The sequence below is a fragment of the Rhinoderma darwinii genome, chromosome 5, assembly GCF_050947455.1.
Source record: "Rhinoderma darwinii isolate aRhiDar2 chromosome 5, aRhiDar2.hap1, whole genome shotgun sequence".
Classification (NCBI taxonomy): Eukaryota; Metazoa; Chordata; class Amphibia; order Anura; family Rhinodermatidae; genus Rhinoderma; species Rhinoderma darwinii.
The window spans coordinates 56,809,675-56,829,109 of NC_134691.1; the positions used below are offsets into that span (position 1 = coordinate 56,809,675).

Sequence of the window (19,435 nt, forward strand, 5' to 3'; positions counted from 1 at the left end):
CACTCTCCTTAGAAGCAGAATCAAGACAGGATTTAAATAAGAACGTTTCACCCTGGTACAAGTCCATCTTCTATAACAGTATTTCATATTACAGCAGTATTGAACCCCTTTAACTAGCATAATATTTCATAGTAGTTCAGGATTTTAGGTAATACGCCTCCATTAATTTAGAACTGCACCGAGACATCGCAGATTTTTTGCTATGTGTATAAAACACACTGCATTTTGCAAATCAATATTCAATTACTTATGTTTGCAACATTGCAGATTAATTAAGAATATTGATGTGAAGCTCTGGGTATATGCATTAAAATTTCACTACTAAATTTGCAATGTTATAAAGCTTTAGTTAGAACACTATTTAATTTTTATAGTGGCTTTTTATGTTTCTAGATACTGAATGTATCTCATTTTATAAATAATAAAATCTACATATTAAAATTCACACTTTGTGGTTTAAAATGAGCTCTTTCAGTACACACACACACACACACACACACACACACACACACACACACACACACACACACACACACACACACACACACACATATATTGTAGCAGTGCAGCTACTGGACAGTGCAGGTTTAGGGCAGAAACTGTCCTGTTTCAAGCAACCAGGGAGCATGTACAGCAGAGAGGGTTTTCTCTGCTGTTGCTTGGGTGTAAAGCCCGGAATAGGGCCTGGTTTGCTGGAGTGTGAAGGAGAAGGGCGGGCTTCCACTCCATACAGACAGTCCATGTCTTGGGCTGTCTGATGAGCTTAGTTAGGCTTCACCTGAGGCAGCTCTTTAAATCAGATGTGGGCGATTCACACAGGGCTCTCAGTCTGGGGACAACAGGCATGCCGGCCTGTGAGAGTTACCACCACGTATGGTAAAGCTGGGTATGTTTTGAGGTACTGGGCACAAGGCTCAGGGTCTCTTAGTGAGGGACACTGAATGTATTATTTAGAGGCTGGCCGGCCTAGGGTTTTATTTTGTACAGTTTTGATGTAAAACTGCTTGCTGTGTTAAAGACAATAAAGCTGGCTGCGTCTGGTTTAAACCCTTATTCAACGTGTTGGAGTGAACTTTCTATGTGTGCCAACCATCACCCCGTGGAGATGGCGATCCTGTGAGCTAAGTGGTCCCTCGGTTTGTCACAATATATATATATATATATATATATATATATATATATGCCATAGAACAAGATGACGGCACCAGGGCTTCAGAGTAGATGAAATAGGGTGGATTTAATCACCTCAAGTGAGCTTGAGAAAGGTTCTGAGACTAACCGAAACGTCGCTCACTTGAGGTGAATAAATCCACCCTATTCATCTACTCTGAAGTCCTGGTGCCATTATTTTGTTCTACGGTATATATACAAGCTGAGGAACTGATTCACCCCCTGATAACGAGCACATGGCCTAATATATAGGTACGTTGGAGTGCTGTGCTCATCTATTTTTGGACTGTATATATATATATATATATATATATATATATATATATATATATATACATATGTTTCTGGTATATGGGCAGCTGCTTATTGTTTTCAAGGGACCATCTGTATTTTGAAGGAATGTTTAATTAATAGATAGATGATAGATAGATAGATAGATAGATAGATAGATAGATAGATAGATAGATAGATAGATAGATAGATAGATAGATAGATAGATAGATAGATATTTCCAAAAGAATTGGCAGCACAACACAGGTTCCAATTCAGTGAAAAAAGGTTTTATTCACCCATACGATAGTGTAACGTTTCAGCCCCCATGGGCCTTTCTCATGCTTGAAACGTTGCACTGTCGTATGGGTGAATAAAACCTTTTTTCACTGAAATGGAACCTGTGTTGTGCTGCCTATTCTTTTGGAACTGGAGTCTGAGGTCCTCAGGCTTGTGCACACACAATTATATTTATTTTAATATCTTTTGTGCTGCTCTTATTTTTCCCAAAATTAGTTTCGGGTCCGATTTGGTCAAACCGCCAAGCCGATTCGATTTGGTCCGAAAATCAGACACTTTTGGAAAAATTCTTAACTAATTAGATTAGTGTAGATTTGATTCACTCATCTCTACTAGAGGTGTTTGCTTATTCCCTTATCCCTACGGCAATAAACATGACTGTTGAGCCACTGGATTTCTTCGACTTGTGTTACAGCTCCGAACAAATAGAAATGAGCTCTAATGCCTATGTCTTGCTGCAGGGAGTGTCTTGTAAGTACCCAAGAAAATTTAGAGATAGAGCCCCTTTCACGGCAAAAGGGCAATAGTGTCCTCCTTGTAATTCCTTCTTGTAATTCAGCACGGGCATATGACATAAAAGGAGCACTCACAAGCCATTTATATGGCAGCACCAATGTCATTTTCAAGAGCATTTCTACCAACAATATAGCAATATCCAAAGGTTATAACATTTTATTTAGCAAGTGACAGCAAAATATCACTTTCTTAGTATGAATTTTTCATAAAAAAAAGTGACAGTATGTCAGCTGCTGAGACCCTAGTGCAAAAGGGACTGATATGGCGACACATCCAGCTGTCACTGTCAGCTTCAGTGGAAACAAAAAAAATTACTAAACTTCTGATTTACTAACTTATGGTTCTTTTTAAGTTGTGGTTGAAACATTTCTTCATATTGCCGCCTAGTACAATTTGCTATCAGTTTTTCAGCTAAAAAAACGAAATAGCAATAATTTGTAAATTTGAACAAAATACTCCATAATACAATAATGCAAAAAGAAATAATGAAATAAGCTATTAAATCTATGTTGTCTCCTTATTAACTATAAGCATCCAACTGTTTTAATTTCAGCCGAGATTAACACCCTTCCTAATTTGCTCCTCGTTTTATCCATAGTGCTCGGTTCACTGACCATTAACCATAAAATATGCTGCTGTCTTCTGTAGCCTGGACGAAAGGAAATCACAGGGAATGTTGCTTTTTCGATTGATGTCTGATTGTTTAATGGTAAAAATCTATCATGATGGAAGTACATAGCGGGATGCTATAACATTTTATACTACCCATAAATAGCTTGTTCTACATTCAAATGTCACTGCAATTGCTCTGACATATTTGCTTATTTACTGCCCATATTATTAATAGTGTTTCATTCTGGTCAGCAAACTATGTAGATTTGTTTATGCAGTAAAGTGTACTTATCCAAAAAGCTACTAAAAAGACAGCCATAATATTAAAACCATTAGGCAGCAAGAGAACAGTCAGTTCTTGAAGTTGATGTGTTGGAAGCAGGAAAAATGGGCAAACATAAGAATCTGAGCGACTTTAACAAGAGCCAAATGATGGCTAATCAATTGGGTCAGAGGACCTCCTAAACTTCAGGTCTTGTGGGGTACTCCTGGTATTCAGTGGTTATTACCTAGCAAAAATGGTCCAAGAAAGGACTTATCGGTGAACAGGAGACAGAGACATGGGCACCCAAGGCTCATTGATGTGCGTGGGAAGTGAAGGGTAGCCCGTCTGGTCCAATCCCCCAGAAGAGTTGCATTAGCACAAATTGCTGAAAAAGTAATTGCTGGCTAAAATAGATAAGCGTCAGAAGACACAGAGTGCCTCAAAGTGTTCTGCATTTCAGGCTGGGTAGCCACAGACCAGTCAGTGTGCCGATGCTGACGCCTGTTTAGCTCCAATAGCTCCCACAAAGGGCACATAAGCATCATAACTGGACCATGGAGCAAAGGAAGAAGGTGACCTGGTCTGATGGATCAGATACTCTTTTACATCACGTGGATGGCCGGGTGCATGTGCGACACTTACCGGGGTAAGAGATGACACTAGGATGCACAATGGGGAGATGGTAAGCCGGCGGAGGCAGTGTGAGGCTCTGGGCAATGTTCTGCATGGAAACCTTGGATCCTAGCATTCATGTGGATGTTACTTTGACACGTACCACCTACATAAACATTGTTGCAGACCAAGAAAACCCGTTCTTGGCAGCAGTATTCTCCTCTTTAGCAGTATAATGCTCAGCAAAAATTGTTCAGGAATGGTTTGAGGAACATGACAAAGTGTTCAAGGCATTCAAAGAGTACCCCAGATCTCAATCCGATCAAGTATCTGTGGGATGTGCTGGAAATACAAGTCTGATCCATGGAGGCCCCACCTTACAACTTACAGGACTTGAAAAATCTGCTAACTTCTAAGTGCCAGATACCACAGGACACCTTCAGAAGCCTTGGGATTCATGCTGGATCACATCTGTTTTGGCGGCACAAGGGGGGCCTACACAATATTGGGCGGGCACTTTTTATGTTATTCCTGAATTGTGTATGGTGTCTATAAATGAAATATAGACTACATATTGGCGCAGCCTTGCTCTATGTATGGATTGTTCCAGGTGGTAACAAAATCGATTGCACTAACAACAATACGTTAAAGAGGTATTACCAACTTAAATATTTATGTCATATCCACAGGATCCTTTTCTAAGCTATGAGACCCACACCCATCTCCAGAACAGGGGTCACCCCACCCTGATGTCGCCTGCCACCACATCTCGGTAGAGTTTGATTGGAGAGGTGGCCACCCTTGTGCGTGGCTCTCTCCATTCCCTTCTATGGGAGTTACGGAAACAGCCGAGCAACTGTATATGACCAATGACGGTAATAACTGTATAGCTATGGAACATTCTCCCACAGGATTTAGTAAATGCTGAAAGTGTGGATAGATTTAAATAGGTTGTCTCATCTTGACAACCCTTCTTTATAAAATTAAGCTAGCCCTTTGATCGGCTGATCAAAGTGGGACTGACTTTTGAAACCCCCAGTGGTCAGCTGCTTTCGCAAAGCATGACATCCATATGGAAATGGGTTAGCTTAGTGAGACAACCCTTTTAAGAAAGGATTAGAGAACTTTCTAGAGAAATTAAATATACAGGGTTAAAGGGACTTTCCCATCTTGGACATTTAATGCATATCCATAGGCTATGCCATAAATGTCCGATAGTTTCCGTAACTCCAATTCACTTCTATGGGAGTTACGGAAACAGAGTAGCTCAGCGAACTCGGCTGTTTCCATAACTCCCGACCACCTAACCAGTAAGTGGTTTAGGGGGCCCCGTTCGAGAGATAGGTGCAGGTCCCAGAGGTGGAACACGCATCTATGGGACTATTATGACATATCCTGTAAATATGCCATAAATGTCCAAAATGGTAAAACCCTTCCAATGGTAGATCTGAATAAATTACAAGTTCATGGATAATTTGGGTTTTCCAGACTATTGCTATTATTTCCCCTTAGATCCTCAACCAGCTGCAATAATGTTCTTTAAAAAGCCAGATGTTTTGGTGGTCAGAAATTTCCCACACATCCGACCACCATCTAATCCCTGTTTCCAGCCTAACCCTGGCTTAACCCTATAGTTTATACTCACAGTCATTTCATATATGAGTAAGCAGAGATAATTAGTCAGGTTGCAAACATTTTCTTCACGTTGTCAACCAAGCGTTTGTGCTTTCTATCCAAGCAGATATTAGACTCTTTTAATATAATTGTATTGGCAACTCAGCTCTGTCTTCATTTAATGCTGTAGAAAAAGTGCAGCCTGATATGTCTATACCCTGTACCCAAACCAAGGATGTCATTAGGTATGTTTGTCTCTACCTTCCACATAACACATCCTTTAATTGTTAACTTCATGACCTTTTTATTCCCGTAGTTTATAAAACAGGAAATGTGACCTTCTGCTCTTTTCCTCCAGGCTATAGATTATAATTAAGATTCTGCAAAATCAGTCTGCCCTGCTGATACCTCAATGTTTACAATAGCATGCAACTCGACTTCCGAGAAAATATTACTGGACAGTACAAATTCAACATTTTTAATTCAATGTTATTGTCAAGTATTAGAAATCTTTTCTTACCTGGAGGTCCCCACAGGTATATTATCACTTAAATTAGCGTTTTGCCATTCCTCTGTTATTCCTCCTATAAATGTAAAAATAAATTTAATAACAACTGGGTGTTAACATTCCCCTTGTCAAAGGGACGTGTCCCTACACAATCTGAGACTTTGAACACTGATTGGATCGTGTCAGCCCGTGTAGGAACACACCCCTGGTAACATCCAGTTATTCAGAAATGTATTCAGAAATTTCTAGGAGGGATAACAGAGGAATGGTACAATGCAGAGTTCTAAAAAAAAAAGTTTTATAACTGTTGTTTTATGGGAAATATAATTATTTACTAAAACAGAATTGTAGGAGCGGTGACCGGTCCTTTTTAAGAACGAGTAAATATGTGAATTTATTTTTAATACCTCAGATGTTAACCCCTTCCCAACATCCGCCGTATATATACGGCCTAGTCGGGAAGAGGTTCCCGCAAAGTGCAGTACAATTACGTTGCGGTTATGGTGCGGGCTCAGAAGCTGAGCCCGCACCATCATCGCCGGGTGTCAGCTGTATATTACAGCTGACACACTGCTGTAACGGCCAGTACTGGGGCTAGTCTTAGCTGATTAACCCCTCAGATACTGCGCTCAATAGCGATTGCAGCATATGAGTGGTTTTTAGTCGACCGGCACCCCGGCGATGTGATCGCTGTGGTGCCGATGGTTGGTATGGCAACCGGAGGCCTAACAATGGCCTCCGTGTGTGCATTGTACGGAAGCCTATGAGGACAGCTCTAATACACTGCACTACGTGCAGGCCTTCAAGTCCCCTAGTGGGACAAAAAAAAAGTTTAAAAAATTTGGTTCAAAATAAACGTTTCAAATTAAAAAAAATCTAAATTGCCTTTTTTTCCCATAAGTCTTTTTTTATTGGAAAAATCGAAAAAAATAAACTTATACATAACTGGTATTGCTGCATCCATAACAACCAAAACTCTAAAACGATTAGGTAATGTATCCTGCACGGTGAACGCCGTAAAAAAAAATAAATATGAGAATTAACGCCAGAATCGCTGTTTTTAGGTCACATCTCACAAAAAATTAAATAAAAAGTGATCAAAAAGTCACCTTTACCCCAAAATAGTACCAATAAAAATGACAGCCCGCCCTGCAAAAAAAATCCCTGACGTGGCTTTGTCCACACAAACATGAAAAAGTTATGGGTCTCAGAATATGGCGACACAAAATGATTTTGTGAAAAAAAAGGATTTTTAAAAAAAGTGATTTTATTGTGCAAAAGCTGCAATACATGAAAAAAAACGACATAAATTTGGTATGGCCGTAATCGTACCAACCCGCAGAGTAAAGTTCACATTTAATTTATGACGCACGGTGAATCTTGAAAAAAAATAAAAATAAAAAACAATTCCAGAATTGCTTGTTTTTGGTCATTTCATCTTCCAAAAAATAAAATAAAAAGTGATCAAAAAGTCATGTGTCCCAAAATCTACCAATAAACTCTACAGCTTGTCTCACAAAAAAACAAGCCCTCACACAGCTCCATTAACCGAAAAATAAAAAAGTTATGGCACTAGTAATGCGGTGATTAAAAAAACATCCCTATGTGCAGGCCGGAGGGGAACATTCCTTCAGTTTCAGGGCCCTACTAGTATTTAGGAACCAGAAGGGCTATAGCACATCTGTTGGAGACGAGGGCGCCCGTATTATACCAAGGCAACACTTTCCCAGCGAAATTTCGCAAACTAAAAAGGAGGAAAAGTCCTCAAAAGGTGCAAAGTGTTACTAAAGGGGGATAAGAAAGAAAACCGTTTATCAGTGCAATACTGGCCTATGCATAACGAATTTCTTCACAGCGTACCACACATCTATGGATAATTGTATTATTTACCCCATTATTATACCCTCTTATTATGCCATAATGTACTCCGCACAGATTACATATGCCCCCACATTATAAACTGAAATACTAGTAATACTCAAACAAGACTACTACCAAGCAAAATCCACGCTCCTTCCCTTCTAAGCCCTACAGTGTGCCCAAACAGCAGTTTACGTCAACATGTATGGCATTGCCATACCCAGAAGAACCCGCTTAACAATTTATGGGGTAAGATTCTCCAGTGGCATAAGCTGGGCACATCACATTGTGGGGCGAAATGGCAGATCAGTGGAAAAATTGCAATTTTCACTTTGCACCACCCACTGCAGATTAATTTCTGAAAAACATCCGTGGGGTCTAAATGCTCACTACACCCCTTGATAAATGCCTCTAGGGGTATAGTTTCTAAAATGGGTGACTTTTTTTTTGGTACATCAGGGTTTCTGCAAATGCGACATGGCGCCTGCAAACCTTTCAAGCAAAATCTACGCTCCAAAAGTCTAATACCACTCCTTTTTATTCTGAACCATCCCATATGTCCAAACAGCCGTTTATAACCACATATCGGGTATTGCCGTACTCTGGAGACATTACTTTATAGATGTTGGGGTGCTTTTTCTTCTTTATTCCTTGTGAAAATAAAAAATGCTGATCTAAAACGACATCTTTTTTTTTATTTTACGGCTTAATTCTAATTAATTCAGCAGAAAACCTTTGGGGTCACAATTCTCACTATACCCATGAATGATTCCTTAAGGGGTGTAGTTTCCCAAATGAAGTTACTTTTGGGGTGTTTCCACTGTGCTATTACTACAGGAGCTTAGCAAATGTGACATGGCGCCCAGAAACCATTCCAAAAGCCAAATGGCACTCCTTCCCTTCTGAGCCCTACCGTGTGTTCAAACAGCCGTTTATGACTGCATATAGTGTATTGCCGTACTCAGGAGAAATTGTTTTTCAACTGTTGGAATGCTTTTTCTCCTTTAGACCATCTGGAAATGAAAACAAATTAGTTAAACCTACATTCTATTGGAAAAAATGAAGATTTTCATTTTCACGGCCTACTTCCAATAATCTCTGTAGAAAACCTTTGTGGTCAAAATGCTTACTATACCCCTAGATCATTTCCTTGAGGGGTGCAGTTTCTTCCCAAATGGTGTCATCTGTGGGGGGGGGGGGGTTTCCACTGTTTTGTCCCCTCAGGGGCTTTGCAAATGTGACATGGCCTCCACAAACCATTCCAGCAAAATTTAAGCTCCAAAAGCCAAATGACCCTCCTTCCTTTTTGAGCCCTGCCGTGTGTCCAAACAGCCGTATATGACCACATATGGGATATTGCTGTACTCGAGAGAAATTGTTTTACAAATGGAGTGGTTCTTTTTCTCCTCTAGTCATTGTGGAAATGAAAAAACTCTTTGTTTTATTGTAAAAAATTTAATTTTTCATTTTCTCAGCCCAATTCTAATAAAATCTATGAAACACCTGTGGGTCAAAATGGTCACAACACAGCTAGATAAATTCCTTGTGGGGTGTAGTTTCCAAAATGGTTTAGTTTTTGGGGTGTTTTCTTTTGTTTTGGTACCACAAGACCTCTTCAACCCTAACACGGTGCCTAAAATATAATCTAATAAAAAGAAGGCCCCAAAATCCACTTGGTGCTCCTTTGCTTCTGAGGCCGGTGCTTCAGTCCATTAGCAAACTAGGGCCACAGGTTGGATATTTCTAAAAAATACAATTTTAGTTGTATTTCTGTGGTAAAACCTTCTGTGTTATGCAATTTTTTGCTACATTTTGGTGTTTTTCACAATTAAATACTGAATGAGTCGACCAAATTTTACCACTAACATAAAGTCCAATGTGTCACAAGAAAACAGTCTCAGAATAGCTTGTCTAGATAAAAGCATTCCAAAGTTATTACCACATAAAGCGACACATGTCAGATTTGAAAAATGAGGCTCTGTCAAGAAGGTCAAAACTGGCCAAAGCGTGAAGGGGTTAAGTAATAAGTGATCAAATTGCCAGTTTCTCTAAATCAGAATGTCTTTAACAATGACCCGGTGACAAGGTTTCTGCTTGTGTGCCGAGCAGTTACTCGTTGCTATTAATACATTCACTATATACATCTATATCTACATTCAGATTTTTTTTTCCAAATTGGTTTGGGTGTGAACATTTATGTGGATGGTGTCTTGGATCTCCAAATAACAATGCTGAACTGTTGGCAAACACAGCCAAAAGCACTGTCATGAGGGCAATGCCCTGCTGTGCTGACAAAGGGCCTGAACATTTTCTTATTATATAGCATTGGACTAATGTACTAAAAATGTGTTTTTTAATTTAATTTAATTAAAAAAATGTAATTCTTTGGGAGTTTATGTATCATAAAAAAAAATGAAGGCTGTTGCCTAAGGCCCAGGCAAAAGAGCGATTTAAGGTGCAAAAGCTTTTTCTACTACCTACAAAAGTGATGGTAAGGATTGTTTAACCCTCAGAAGGAGGTATCATTGATTTGTACCCAACGGCATTTAAATAGCAGCGTCCATAGTGGGACTACAGATACTGAAGTTGTTGTGGTGTCTGGGCCTTGGTAGGTTATTTGAAAAGTTTGTTGTTCGATACCTATGTGGAGATTACATTGTATACTGCAATGCATGGACTGAATTATTGGGGATGCCGCAGACTTGAAGTTAGAGTTTCCAGGGTCCACCAACACCATTAATGTCTAGTTATACAGTTATTGTTTATCCTGGTCTAGACAATTATTACTGTTGCAGATGCTTTGTATGTAGACATTTTAGAATAAGTATAGCTATATTGCTAGTTTATATTACAAACTTAGTGAATTTCATTTTACAGGATCAATGGTTCTGGAGAGTTAGAAAAAATAAAGTAATGGATGGATATCCGATGCAGATAAGTGTCTTCTGGAGGGGACTGCCACCAAGTATTGATGCCGTCTATGAAAACAGTGAGGGAAACTTTGTTTTCTTTAAAGGTAAGAAACTTTTTATTTATTACTATAAATACTTTATCTTAAGTGTAATGTCAACCCAAGTCTCAGATTGAAGGGGGTTTACCACAAGACATTGATGGCATATCAGTAGGAGAAAACTCCAGAAGACACATTGCTTTCCTAGCGCTGATACCACTTCGTACTAGCAATCGGTGGTCACAGCATTTGAACCCCCACTATTCTAGCAATATGCCATCAATGCCTTTAGAAAGCCCCATTAATACTGTTCCTATGGGTACTATGCATTGCTTCCAGGTTCCTGGTTATCTAAAACCGGTATTCCCTAACCAGTAGATCACCAGCCATATGTAGTGTAGATCTCTTGCATCTGGCTCCCAGGCTACTGGCATCTACAGATATTGTTGTTCTCTTGAGACAAGTATTGACCATGTGTCATCAAGGTATTTCCACCTGTGATGCCGCAATATTCATGATATTTTGTAACAACATTAGAACTATATAGCCAGAAGTTAAAATCAGACCCAAAACCATTTATCGTCACTAGTACTCCATAGGTCAGGCTCATATTAGATAGAACTGGACCTTGCACCAGCATGCTATCATAGTTAGCATTAGTTACATAGTTAGTTCAGTTGAAATAATCATATGTCAATAAGTTCGACCAAGGGTTGGGAGATAGGGAAGGGATATGGGTAAACTTTAGAACTTTGCTTTACCCTTTTTAATCCAGAGGAAGGTAAAAAAAACTATGACATGAACTAATCTTCCCTAAAAAGCAAAATATTGCCCATCTAATCCCAAGCGGCAATCAGACTGGATTAACATTCAAACAGGAATTTTATACATTTACATTAGCGCTGATATTATTAAGAAATCTTCAAAACCTCTCTTACTACTGTGAACAGCTCCTGAGGTAGGCGATTTCACAGATTCAAAGTTCTCCGGTTGTCCGGAACATTTTAAAAATGGCTTGCAGGCAGGGGATGTGCTAAAATGACAAAATAATTAACACTCATGCTGGTTTCCGCCATTCTGTTTACTTTTACAGGAAGTGATGATGTCCCTTTCCATCCATGTAACCGCTGCAGTCAATCACTGACCTCAGCGAAGATGCGCCATTCTTGCCAGAATCACCATTGAGGCCAGTGTTTAGCTGAAACTGTCACATGGATGGAACAGGACATCATCACTTCTTGTAAAACGTAACAATCCGGCAGGGAGCACCGGAGAAGCGGTTTTACATGGAACATGTCTCATCATATTTTTTGCACGGGCCATTTATATATTTATACAAGTTAGTCAAGTCCCCCTTTAGTCGTCTCTTTTCAAGACTAAATAAATGTGATTCTTTTAATCTATTTCACATTGAAATTTTCTGTTTAGTTCGTAAATCGGTAATGTATGATTTATCCCCCTTAGGTGATCAATGAATATTTTTTTAATAGACAATGTATTATTTACATTATTACTAAATGTACTTGAATTTGTAATGATGGATCTCAAGCCAGAGAAGTTTGGAGACCGCTGATCTAAATAAAAAAGTTATCCTAATATTATTATAAATCAGATAACGTCCTTGGATTCCGAATAGCAAAAGAGAAGTTTATGTCACCTTAGCTGTAGCCAAGCAGAATCAAACTTTTAAAGCAGATTGCCCTATTTATTAAATTCAGTCACTTGTGAAATAAAAATAACATTTTCCTGTTCGTCTCAGCTTTCGAAATTACATAATGCTGTATTTGGCAAGTGTAGACAACATTTGCAGTAGCAAAGTCCAGGCAGGCGTGCATAAGCCCTAGCACATTGTAGAATCAGAGCAGTGTTCTTGCTGCCATTAGCAAAATAAGGGATGTTTAGTACGGAAAGCTCATTATAGAAGGTTGCCGATTTATGTTAAAAAATCAAATTAATTTTATAAGGAAAATGTCTGCAAGTTTCTAATATTCATTGTGTAGCATTTCCTCATTATTTTTAGGAGCTTTCCTTGTTGTCGGTGAATGTCATAGATGACCGCAATCACTAAAGCGGCCATTTGTATTCCATTCCCCTGGCACGTTTTAACACAATGTTAAGAGGGGGCATTTGCACCACTAGTTCTGTATCATTAGGGTGCAGTCACACGCGGCAGATTTTGTTGCAGAAATTTCTGTGACCAAAAATTTGTTCACTTAATCTGAATGATTGTTTCTGCAACAGGTGCATGGGTTTCTTTGAAGTTTCATTTAGATAAATTGAACTGATTTTTGGTAGCAGAAATTTCTGCCGCATGTGACTGCACCCTTAATATACCTGAAATATGACCCATTGTAAAAGACCATGTCCTAGTGACAGGTTTTCATTAAGATAAGTATATCATTGAATTTGTGTACCCACTAGATTCCAATTGGTCACAATGACAAACCTATTTTCTTTTTACTATGACATTGCTTGTAACATAACTATAGTGTTATTGTTAAGGATCTGCCAGGCCAGCTTCTGTATCCACGCCCATAGGTAATCAGTCTGCACCTGCTTCTATGTCTGTGAGACTGACTCCATCTTCCACCACTCAGGATGGCAGGCTTAGGAGTGGGAGAGCCTATCACAGCCTGGCCAGACGGAGCTAGCTCCCGCCCTCTGTCTATTTATACCTGCCTTTCCTGTTCCTCCTTGCTTGTGATTCTTCTCTGTTGGTTTCCTGGCCCTGCTGCAGCTTCTTGAACTACTTGTCCCTGCTTCGTTTTGACCCTGACTTACTGACTACTCTGCTGCTCTGCGTTTGGTACCTCGTACACTCCTGGTTTGACTCGGCTTGTTCACTACTCTCCTGCTCTGCATTTGGCACCTCGTACTCTCCTGGTTTGACTCGGCTCGTTTACTAATCTTGTTGCTCACTGTGTTGCCGTGGGCAACTGCCCCGTTTCCCTTGTTCTGTGTTTCCTTGTCTGGTTCTCTGTCGTGCACTTACTGAGAGTAGGGACCGTCGCCCAGTTGTACCCCGTCGCCTAGGGCGGGTCGTTGCAAGTAGGCAGGGACTGAGTGGCGGGTAGATTAGGGTTCACTTGTCTGTTTCCCTATCCCTGTCATTACATAATCACAAGCCTATATACCTACTCTACCCTGGTCCCTCACTCCACTATGGACCCCCTTGAGACCCTGGTTCAGCAAATGCAGGGTCTCTCCCTACAGGTACAGGCCCTGGCTCAGAGGGTCAACCAGCCTGATGCTACCATGGTAGTGCCCCTCACCTCACCTCTTGAACCCCACCTCAAGTTGCCTGACCGGTTCTCAGGGGACTGGAAGACTTTTCTCTCCTTTCGGGAGAGTTGTAGGCTCTATTTTCGTTTAAAGTCCCACTCCTCAGGTTCTGAGAGCCAGCGGGTGGGTATAATTATGTCCCGGCTCCAGGAAGGGCCCCAAGAATGGGCCTTCTCCTTGGCTCCTGACGCCCCTGAACTTTCCTCCGATGATCTTTTCTTTTCTGCTCTCGGACTCATTTGTGACGAGACTGACAGGACTGCCTTTGCCGAGAGTCAGCTGGTGACCTTACGTCAGGGTAAGAGACCTGTTGAGGAGTATTGCTCTGACTTTAGGAAGTGGTGCGTAGCTTCTCGGTGGAATGACCCTGCTTTAAGGTGCCAGTTTAGGTGTGTCGAACGCCCTGAAAGACCTGCTAGTTAGCTATCCCTCTTCTGACTCCCTAGACCAGGTTATGGCTTTAGCGGTACGACTTGACCGACGCCTCAGGGAACGACAACGTGAACGTTTATGTGTTTTCTCCTCTGACTCCCCCATGATGCCTCCCGAGGTTCCGTTGCTTCGTTCTTCCACGGAAGACTCGGAGGTACCTATGCAACTCGGGGCCTCTGTGTCCCCCCAACAACGTAGAGAGTTCCGCAGGAAGAATGGTCTCTGCTTCTATTGTGGGGATGACAAGCATCAAGTGAACACCTGTCCTAGGCGTAAGAATAAGCAGCCGGAAAACTTCCGCGCCTAAGTGATCATCGGGGAGGTCACTTGGGCGCACAGGTATTTCCCGCAAATATGAAACGTAATAAAATCTTGCTTCCCTTTCAGATCTCTTTTTGTGGTAGGTCTGCCACCGGCAGTGCCTTCGTGGATTCAGGGTCGTCTGCTAATATCATGTCTGTGGAATTTGCTATGTCTCTAGCTATGCCTTTGATTGATTTGCCTAAACCTGTCCCGGTCGACTCCACTCCTCTTGCTAATGGTTATTTTACACAGCATACCCCTGTTTTTGAACTCCTTGTTGTCTCCATGCATTTGGAGCAGTGCTCTGTACTGTTGATGCAGGGATTATCGTCTGATTTGGTTTTAGGCCTTCCCTGGCTGCAGTTGCATAATCCCACGTTTGACTGGAATACTGGGGATCTTACCAAATGGGGTATGGAATGCTTGACGTCATGTTTTTCTGTTAATTCTATTTCTCCCCCTGAGGAGGTGAACACGCTACCTGAGTTTGTTCAGGACTTCGCTGATGTTTTCTCTAAGGAGGCCTCCGAAGTGTTACCTCCTCATAGAGAATACGATTGCGCTATCGATTTGGTACCAGGAGCTAAGCTCCCTAAGGGTAGGATATTTAATCTCTCTTGTCCCGAACGTGAAGCCATGAGAGAGTATATCCAGGAATGCCTGGCCAAGGGTTACATTCACCCCTCTACTTCTCCGGTAGGTGCTGGCTTCTTCTTCGTAGGGAAGAAGGATGGTGTTTTTAGGCCATGCAATGACTACCGTAACTTGAATAAGGTCACTGTAAGGAACCAGTATCCCCTTCCTTTGATTCCTGATATCTTTAATCAGGTTCAGGGGGCCCAGTGGTTCTCTAAGTTTGATCTACGGGGGGCGTATAACCTTATCCGCATCAAAGAGGGGGATGAGTGGAAGACTGCGTTTAACACGCGCGAAGGTCATTTCGAATACCTCGTTATGCCCTTTGGGTTGTGTAATGCTCCCGCGGTCTTCCAGAATTTCATAAATGAGATTTTAAGAGATTACCTGGGGGTATTTCTTGTAGTGTACCTTGATGACATACTTGTGTTTTCCAAGGACTGGTCCTCCCACATTGAGCATGTCAGGAAGGTGCTCCAGGTCCTTCGGGAAAACAAACTGTTTGCGAAGACCGAAAAATGTGTGTTTGGGGTGCAGGAGATACTATTTTTGGGTCAAATCCTCACTCCTCATGAATTCCGCATGGACCCCGCCAAGGTCCAGGCTGTGGCAGAATGGGTCCAACCTGCCTCCCTGAAGGCGTTACAGTGCTTCTTGGGGTTCGCTAATTATTACAGGAGATTTATTGCTAACTTCTCGGTCATCGCTAAGCCTCTTATGGACCTCACTCGCAAGGGTGCTGATCTCCTCCACTGGCCTCCTGAGGCTGTCCAGGCTTTTGAGGCCCTTAAGAAGTGCTTTATCTCGGCCCCGGTGTTGGTTCAGCCCAACCAAATGGAGCCATTTATCGTGGAGGTTGACGCGTCCGAGGTGGGAGTGGGGGCTGTCTTGTCCCAGGGTACCAGGTCCCTCACCCATCTCCGTCCCTGTGCCTACTTCTCCAGGAAGTTTTCGCCCACTGAGAGTAACTATGATATTGGCAACCGCGAACTCTTAGCCATTAGATGGGCATTTCAAGAGTGGCGCCACTTCCTGGAGGGGGCTAGGCACCAGGTAACGGTCCTTACCGACCACAAGAATCTGGTTTTCCTAGAATGGGCCCGGAGGCTAAACCCGAGACAAGCTCGATGGGCGTTATTTTTTACCAGATTCAATTTTTTGGTTACCTATAGGGCTGGGTCTAAAAATATTAAGGCTGATTCACTGTCACGTAGCTTCATGGCCAGCCCTCCTTCGGAGGAAGATCCTGCTTGTATTTTGCCTCCAGGTATAATCATTTCCACTATTGATTCTGATTTAGTCTCTGAAATTTCTGCTGATCAAGGTTCAGCTCCCGGGAGCCTTCCTGAGAACAAGCTGTTTGTTCCCCTGCAATTCCGGCTAAGGGTACTTAGGGAAAATCATGACTCCGCACTATCTGGTCATCCAGGCATCCTGGGTACCAAGCACCTCATTGCCAGAAACTATTGGTGGCCTGGGTTGCCTAAAGACGTTAAGGCCTCCGTCGCCGCTTGTGAGGTTTGTGCTAGGTCCAAGACTCCCAGGTCCCGACCAGCGGGCTTACTACGTTCTTTGCCCATTCCCCAGAGACCTTGGACCCATATCTCCATGGATTTTATCACCGATTTGCCTCCATCTCAAGGCAAGTCGGTGGTGTGGGTTGTAGTAGACTGCTTCAGTAAGATGTGTCACTTTGTGCCCCTCAAAAAACTACCCAATGCTAAGACGTTAGCTACCTTGTTTGTCAAACACATCCTGCGTCTCCATGGGGTCCCTGGCCATATTGTTTCTGACAGAGGGGTACAATTTGTTTCTTTGTTTTGGAGAGCCTTCTGTAAAAAGTTGGAGATTGATCTGTCCTTCTCCTCTGCCTTCCATCCTGAAACTGATGGCCAAACCGAGAGGACTAATCAGTCTCTAGAACAATATTTAAGGTGTTTTATCTCTGACAATATGATTGGGTCTCATTCATTCCCCTCGCCGAATTTTCCCTTAATAACCGGGTCAGTAACTCGTCAGGGGTCTCCCCCTTTTTCTGTAATTTTGGGTTTAATCCACGGTTCTCCTCCGTTTCACCTGGTAGTTCCAACAATCCCGAGGTAGAGGTCGTTCATCGGGAACTGTGCACAGTCTGGGCCCAGGTTCAGAAGAACCTAGAGGCATCCCAGAGCATACAAAAAACTCAGGCAGATAGAAGACGTTCTGCTAACCCCTTGTTTATGGTCGGGGATCTGGTGTGGCTATCGTCAAAGAACTTGCGCCTTAAAGTCCCGTCCAAGAAGTTTGCTCCCCGGTTTATAGGGCCGTACAAGGTCATTGAAGTCCTCAATCCTGTCTCCTTCCGACTGGAGTTGCCCCCATCTTTTCGAGTACACGACGTGTTTCATGCCTCCCTCCTTAAACGCTGCTCCTCGTCCTTGGCTCCCTCGAGGAAACCTCCTGTCCCCGTTCTCACCCCTGAGGGGGTAGAATTCGAGGTGGCCAAGATTGTGGACAGCAAGATGGTCCAAGGCTCCCTCCAGTACCTGGTCCATTGGAGAGGATACGGGCCTGAGGAGAGGACTTGGGTACCCGCCCGGGATGTTCACGCTGGGGTATTGGTCAGGAGGTTCCACCTTCGTTTCCCCAATAAACCAGGTCCATCTAGAAAGGGTCCGGTGGCCCCTCATAAAGGGGGGGGGGGTACTGTTAAGGATCTGCCAGGCACAGCTTCTGTATCCACGCCCATTGGTAATCAGTCTGCAACTGCTTCTATGTCTGTGAGACTGATTCCATCTTCCACCACTCAGGATGGCAGGCTTAGGAGTGGGAGAGCCTATCACAGCCTGGCCAGACGGAGCTGTCTATTTATACCTGCCTTTCCTGTTCCTCCTTGCTTGTGATTCTTCTCGTGTGGTTTCCTGGCCCTGCTGCAGCTTCTTGAACTACTTGTCCCTGCTTCGTTTTGACCCTGGTTTACTGACTACTCTTCTGCTCTGCGTTTGGTACCTCGTACACTCCTGGTTTGACTCGGCTTGTTCACTACTCTCCTGCTCTGCGTTTGGCACCTCGTACTCTCCTGGTTTGACTCGGCTCGTTTACTACTCTTGTTGCTCACGGTGTTGCCGTGGGCAACTGCCCCGTTTCCCTTGTTCTGTGTTTCCTTGTCTGGTTGTCTGTCGTGCACTTACTGAGTATAGGGACCGTCACCCAGTTGTACCCCGTCGCCTAGGGCGGGTCGTTGCAAGTAGGCAGGGACTGAGTGGCGGGTAGTTTAGGGCTCATTTGTCTGTTTCCCTATCCCTGTCATTACAGTTATTATATAAATGTGATAGCTGTGTACTCAAAAATGGACATGGATTACGTCAACTGGGCTGTAAAATTAGACGATAACAATAAACCACTTAGCTAATTAAAGAGGTTGTCCACAATTAGAAACAACAGGGCTGCTTATTTTTTGTATATACACTTGAATGCATTTATGTATATTTATGTAATCATATAATTATATTTGAACATTATATAAAATTTACCACTGTCTGTAATACTTTACATGATTTTTGCACATATTTATGCTGTATGTATATTTTATTGTATTATTGATGACCCCCACTGGCACAATACTATATTTCGTTTTTCTCTCCTGTTTGGCCGGCCTTTAAACGGGTTATTGAACTATGCATTATGTAACTGGCCCATGCGACGTAGACACTTTCGGGTGTCTGTTCCAGCTTCTAAAATGGCCACCGCGTTTTGACATGTCATATGCACGTGACTACACTGCCCTCTCACAGCGCCTTGTAGTTACGTATACGCGCATGCGCACTCGCGTGTCGGGTGCGCAGTTGCTAAGAGCCATATTGGGGGCATCGGCCGTTCCTTTCTTGCTACTCAGGAAATTATAAACGGTCTTTCTAGGTGATGCATAGACCTGATGCACCACTTAAACCTCATTAGTATTCACTTGCAGCAGTATGCCCTCATTGGCCCTCCTTAATCTAACCCCTCCTACCATTGCAATACAAATAGAGCGTCAGTCACCTCTCCTGTCAGTACCCCTTGATAAAGCTACCGCGAAACGTGTGTCGGGGCTTGCAGTGTGGTGTTCATATCTAGGCTCAACATG

General features: G+C 42.4%; 1 protein-coding gene across 2 annotated transcripts in view; it reads left to right on the forward strand.

Annotated features, from left to right (window-relative positions):
- Positions 1-19,435, forward strand: part of MMP16 (matrix metallopeptidase 16) — a 195,625-nt gene that overhangs the window by 154,085 nt on the left and 22,105 nt on the right. For both annotated transcript variants that reach the window (XM_075826025.1, XM_075826026.1), the window contains one exon: positions 10,605-10,743. In XM_075826025.1, coding sequence (XP_075682140.1) covers positions 10,605-10,743 — 139 coding nt within the window. The remainder of the gene's footprint in view (positions 1-10,604; positions 10,744-19,435) is intronic.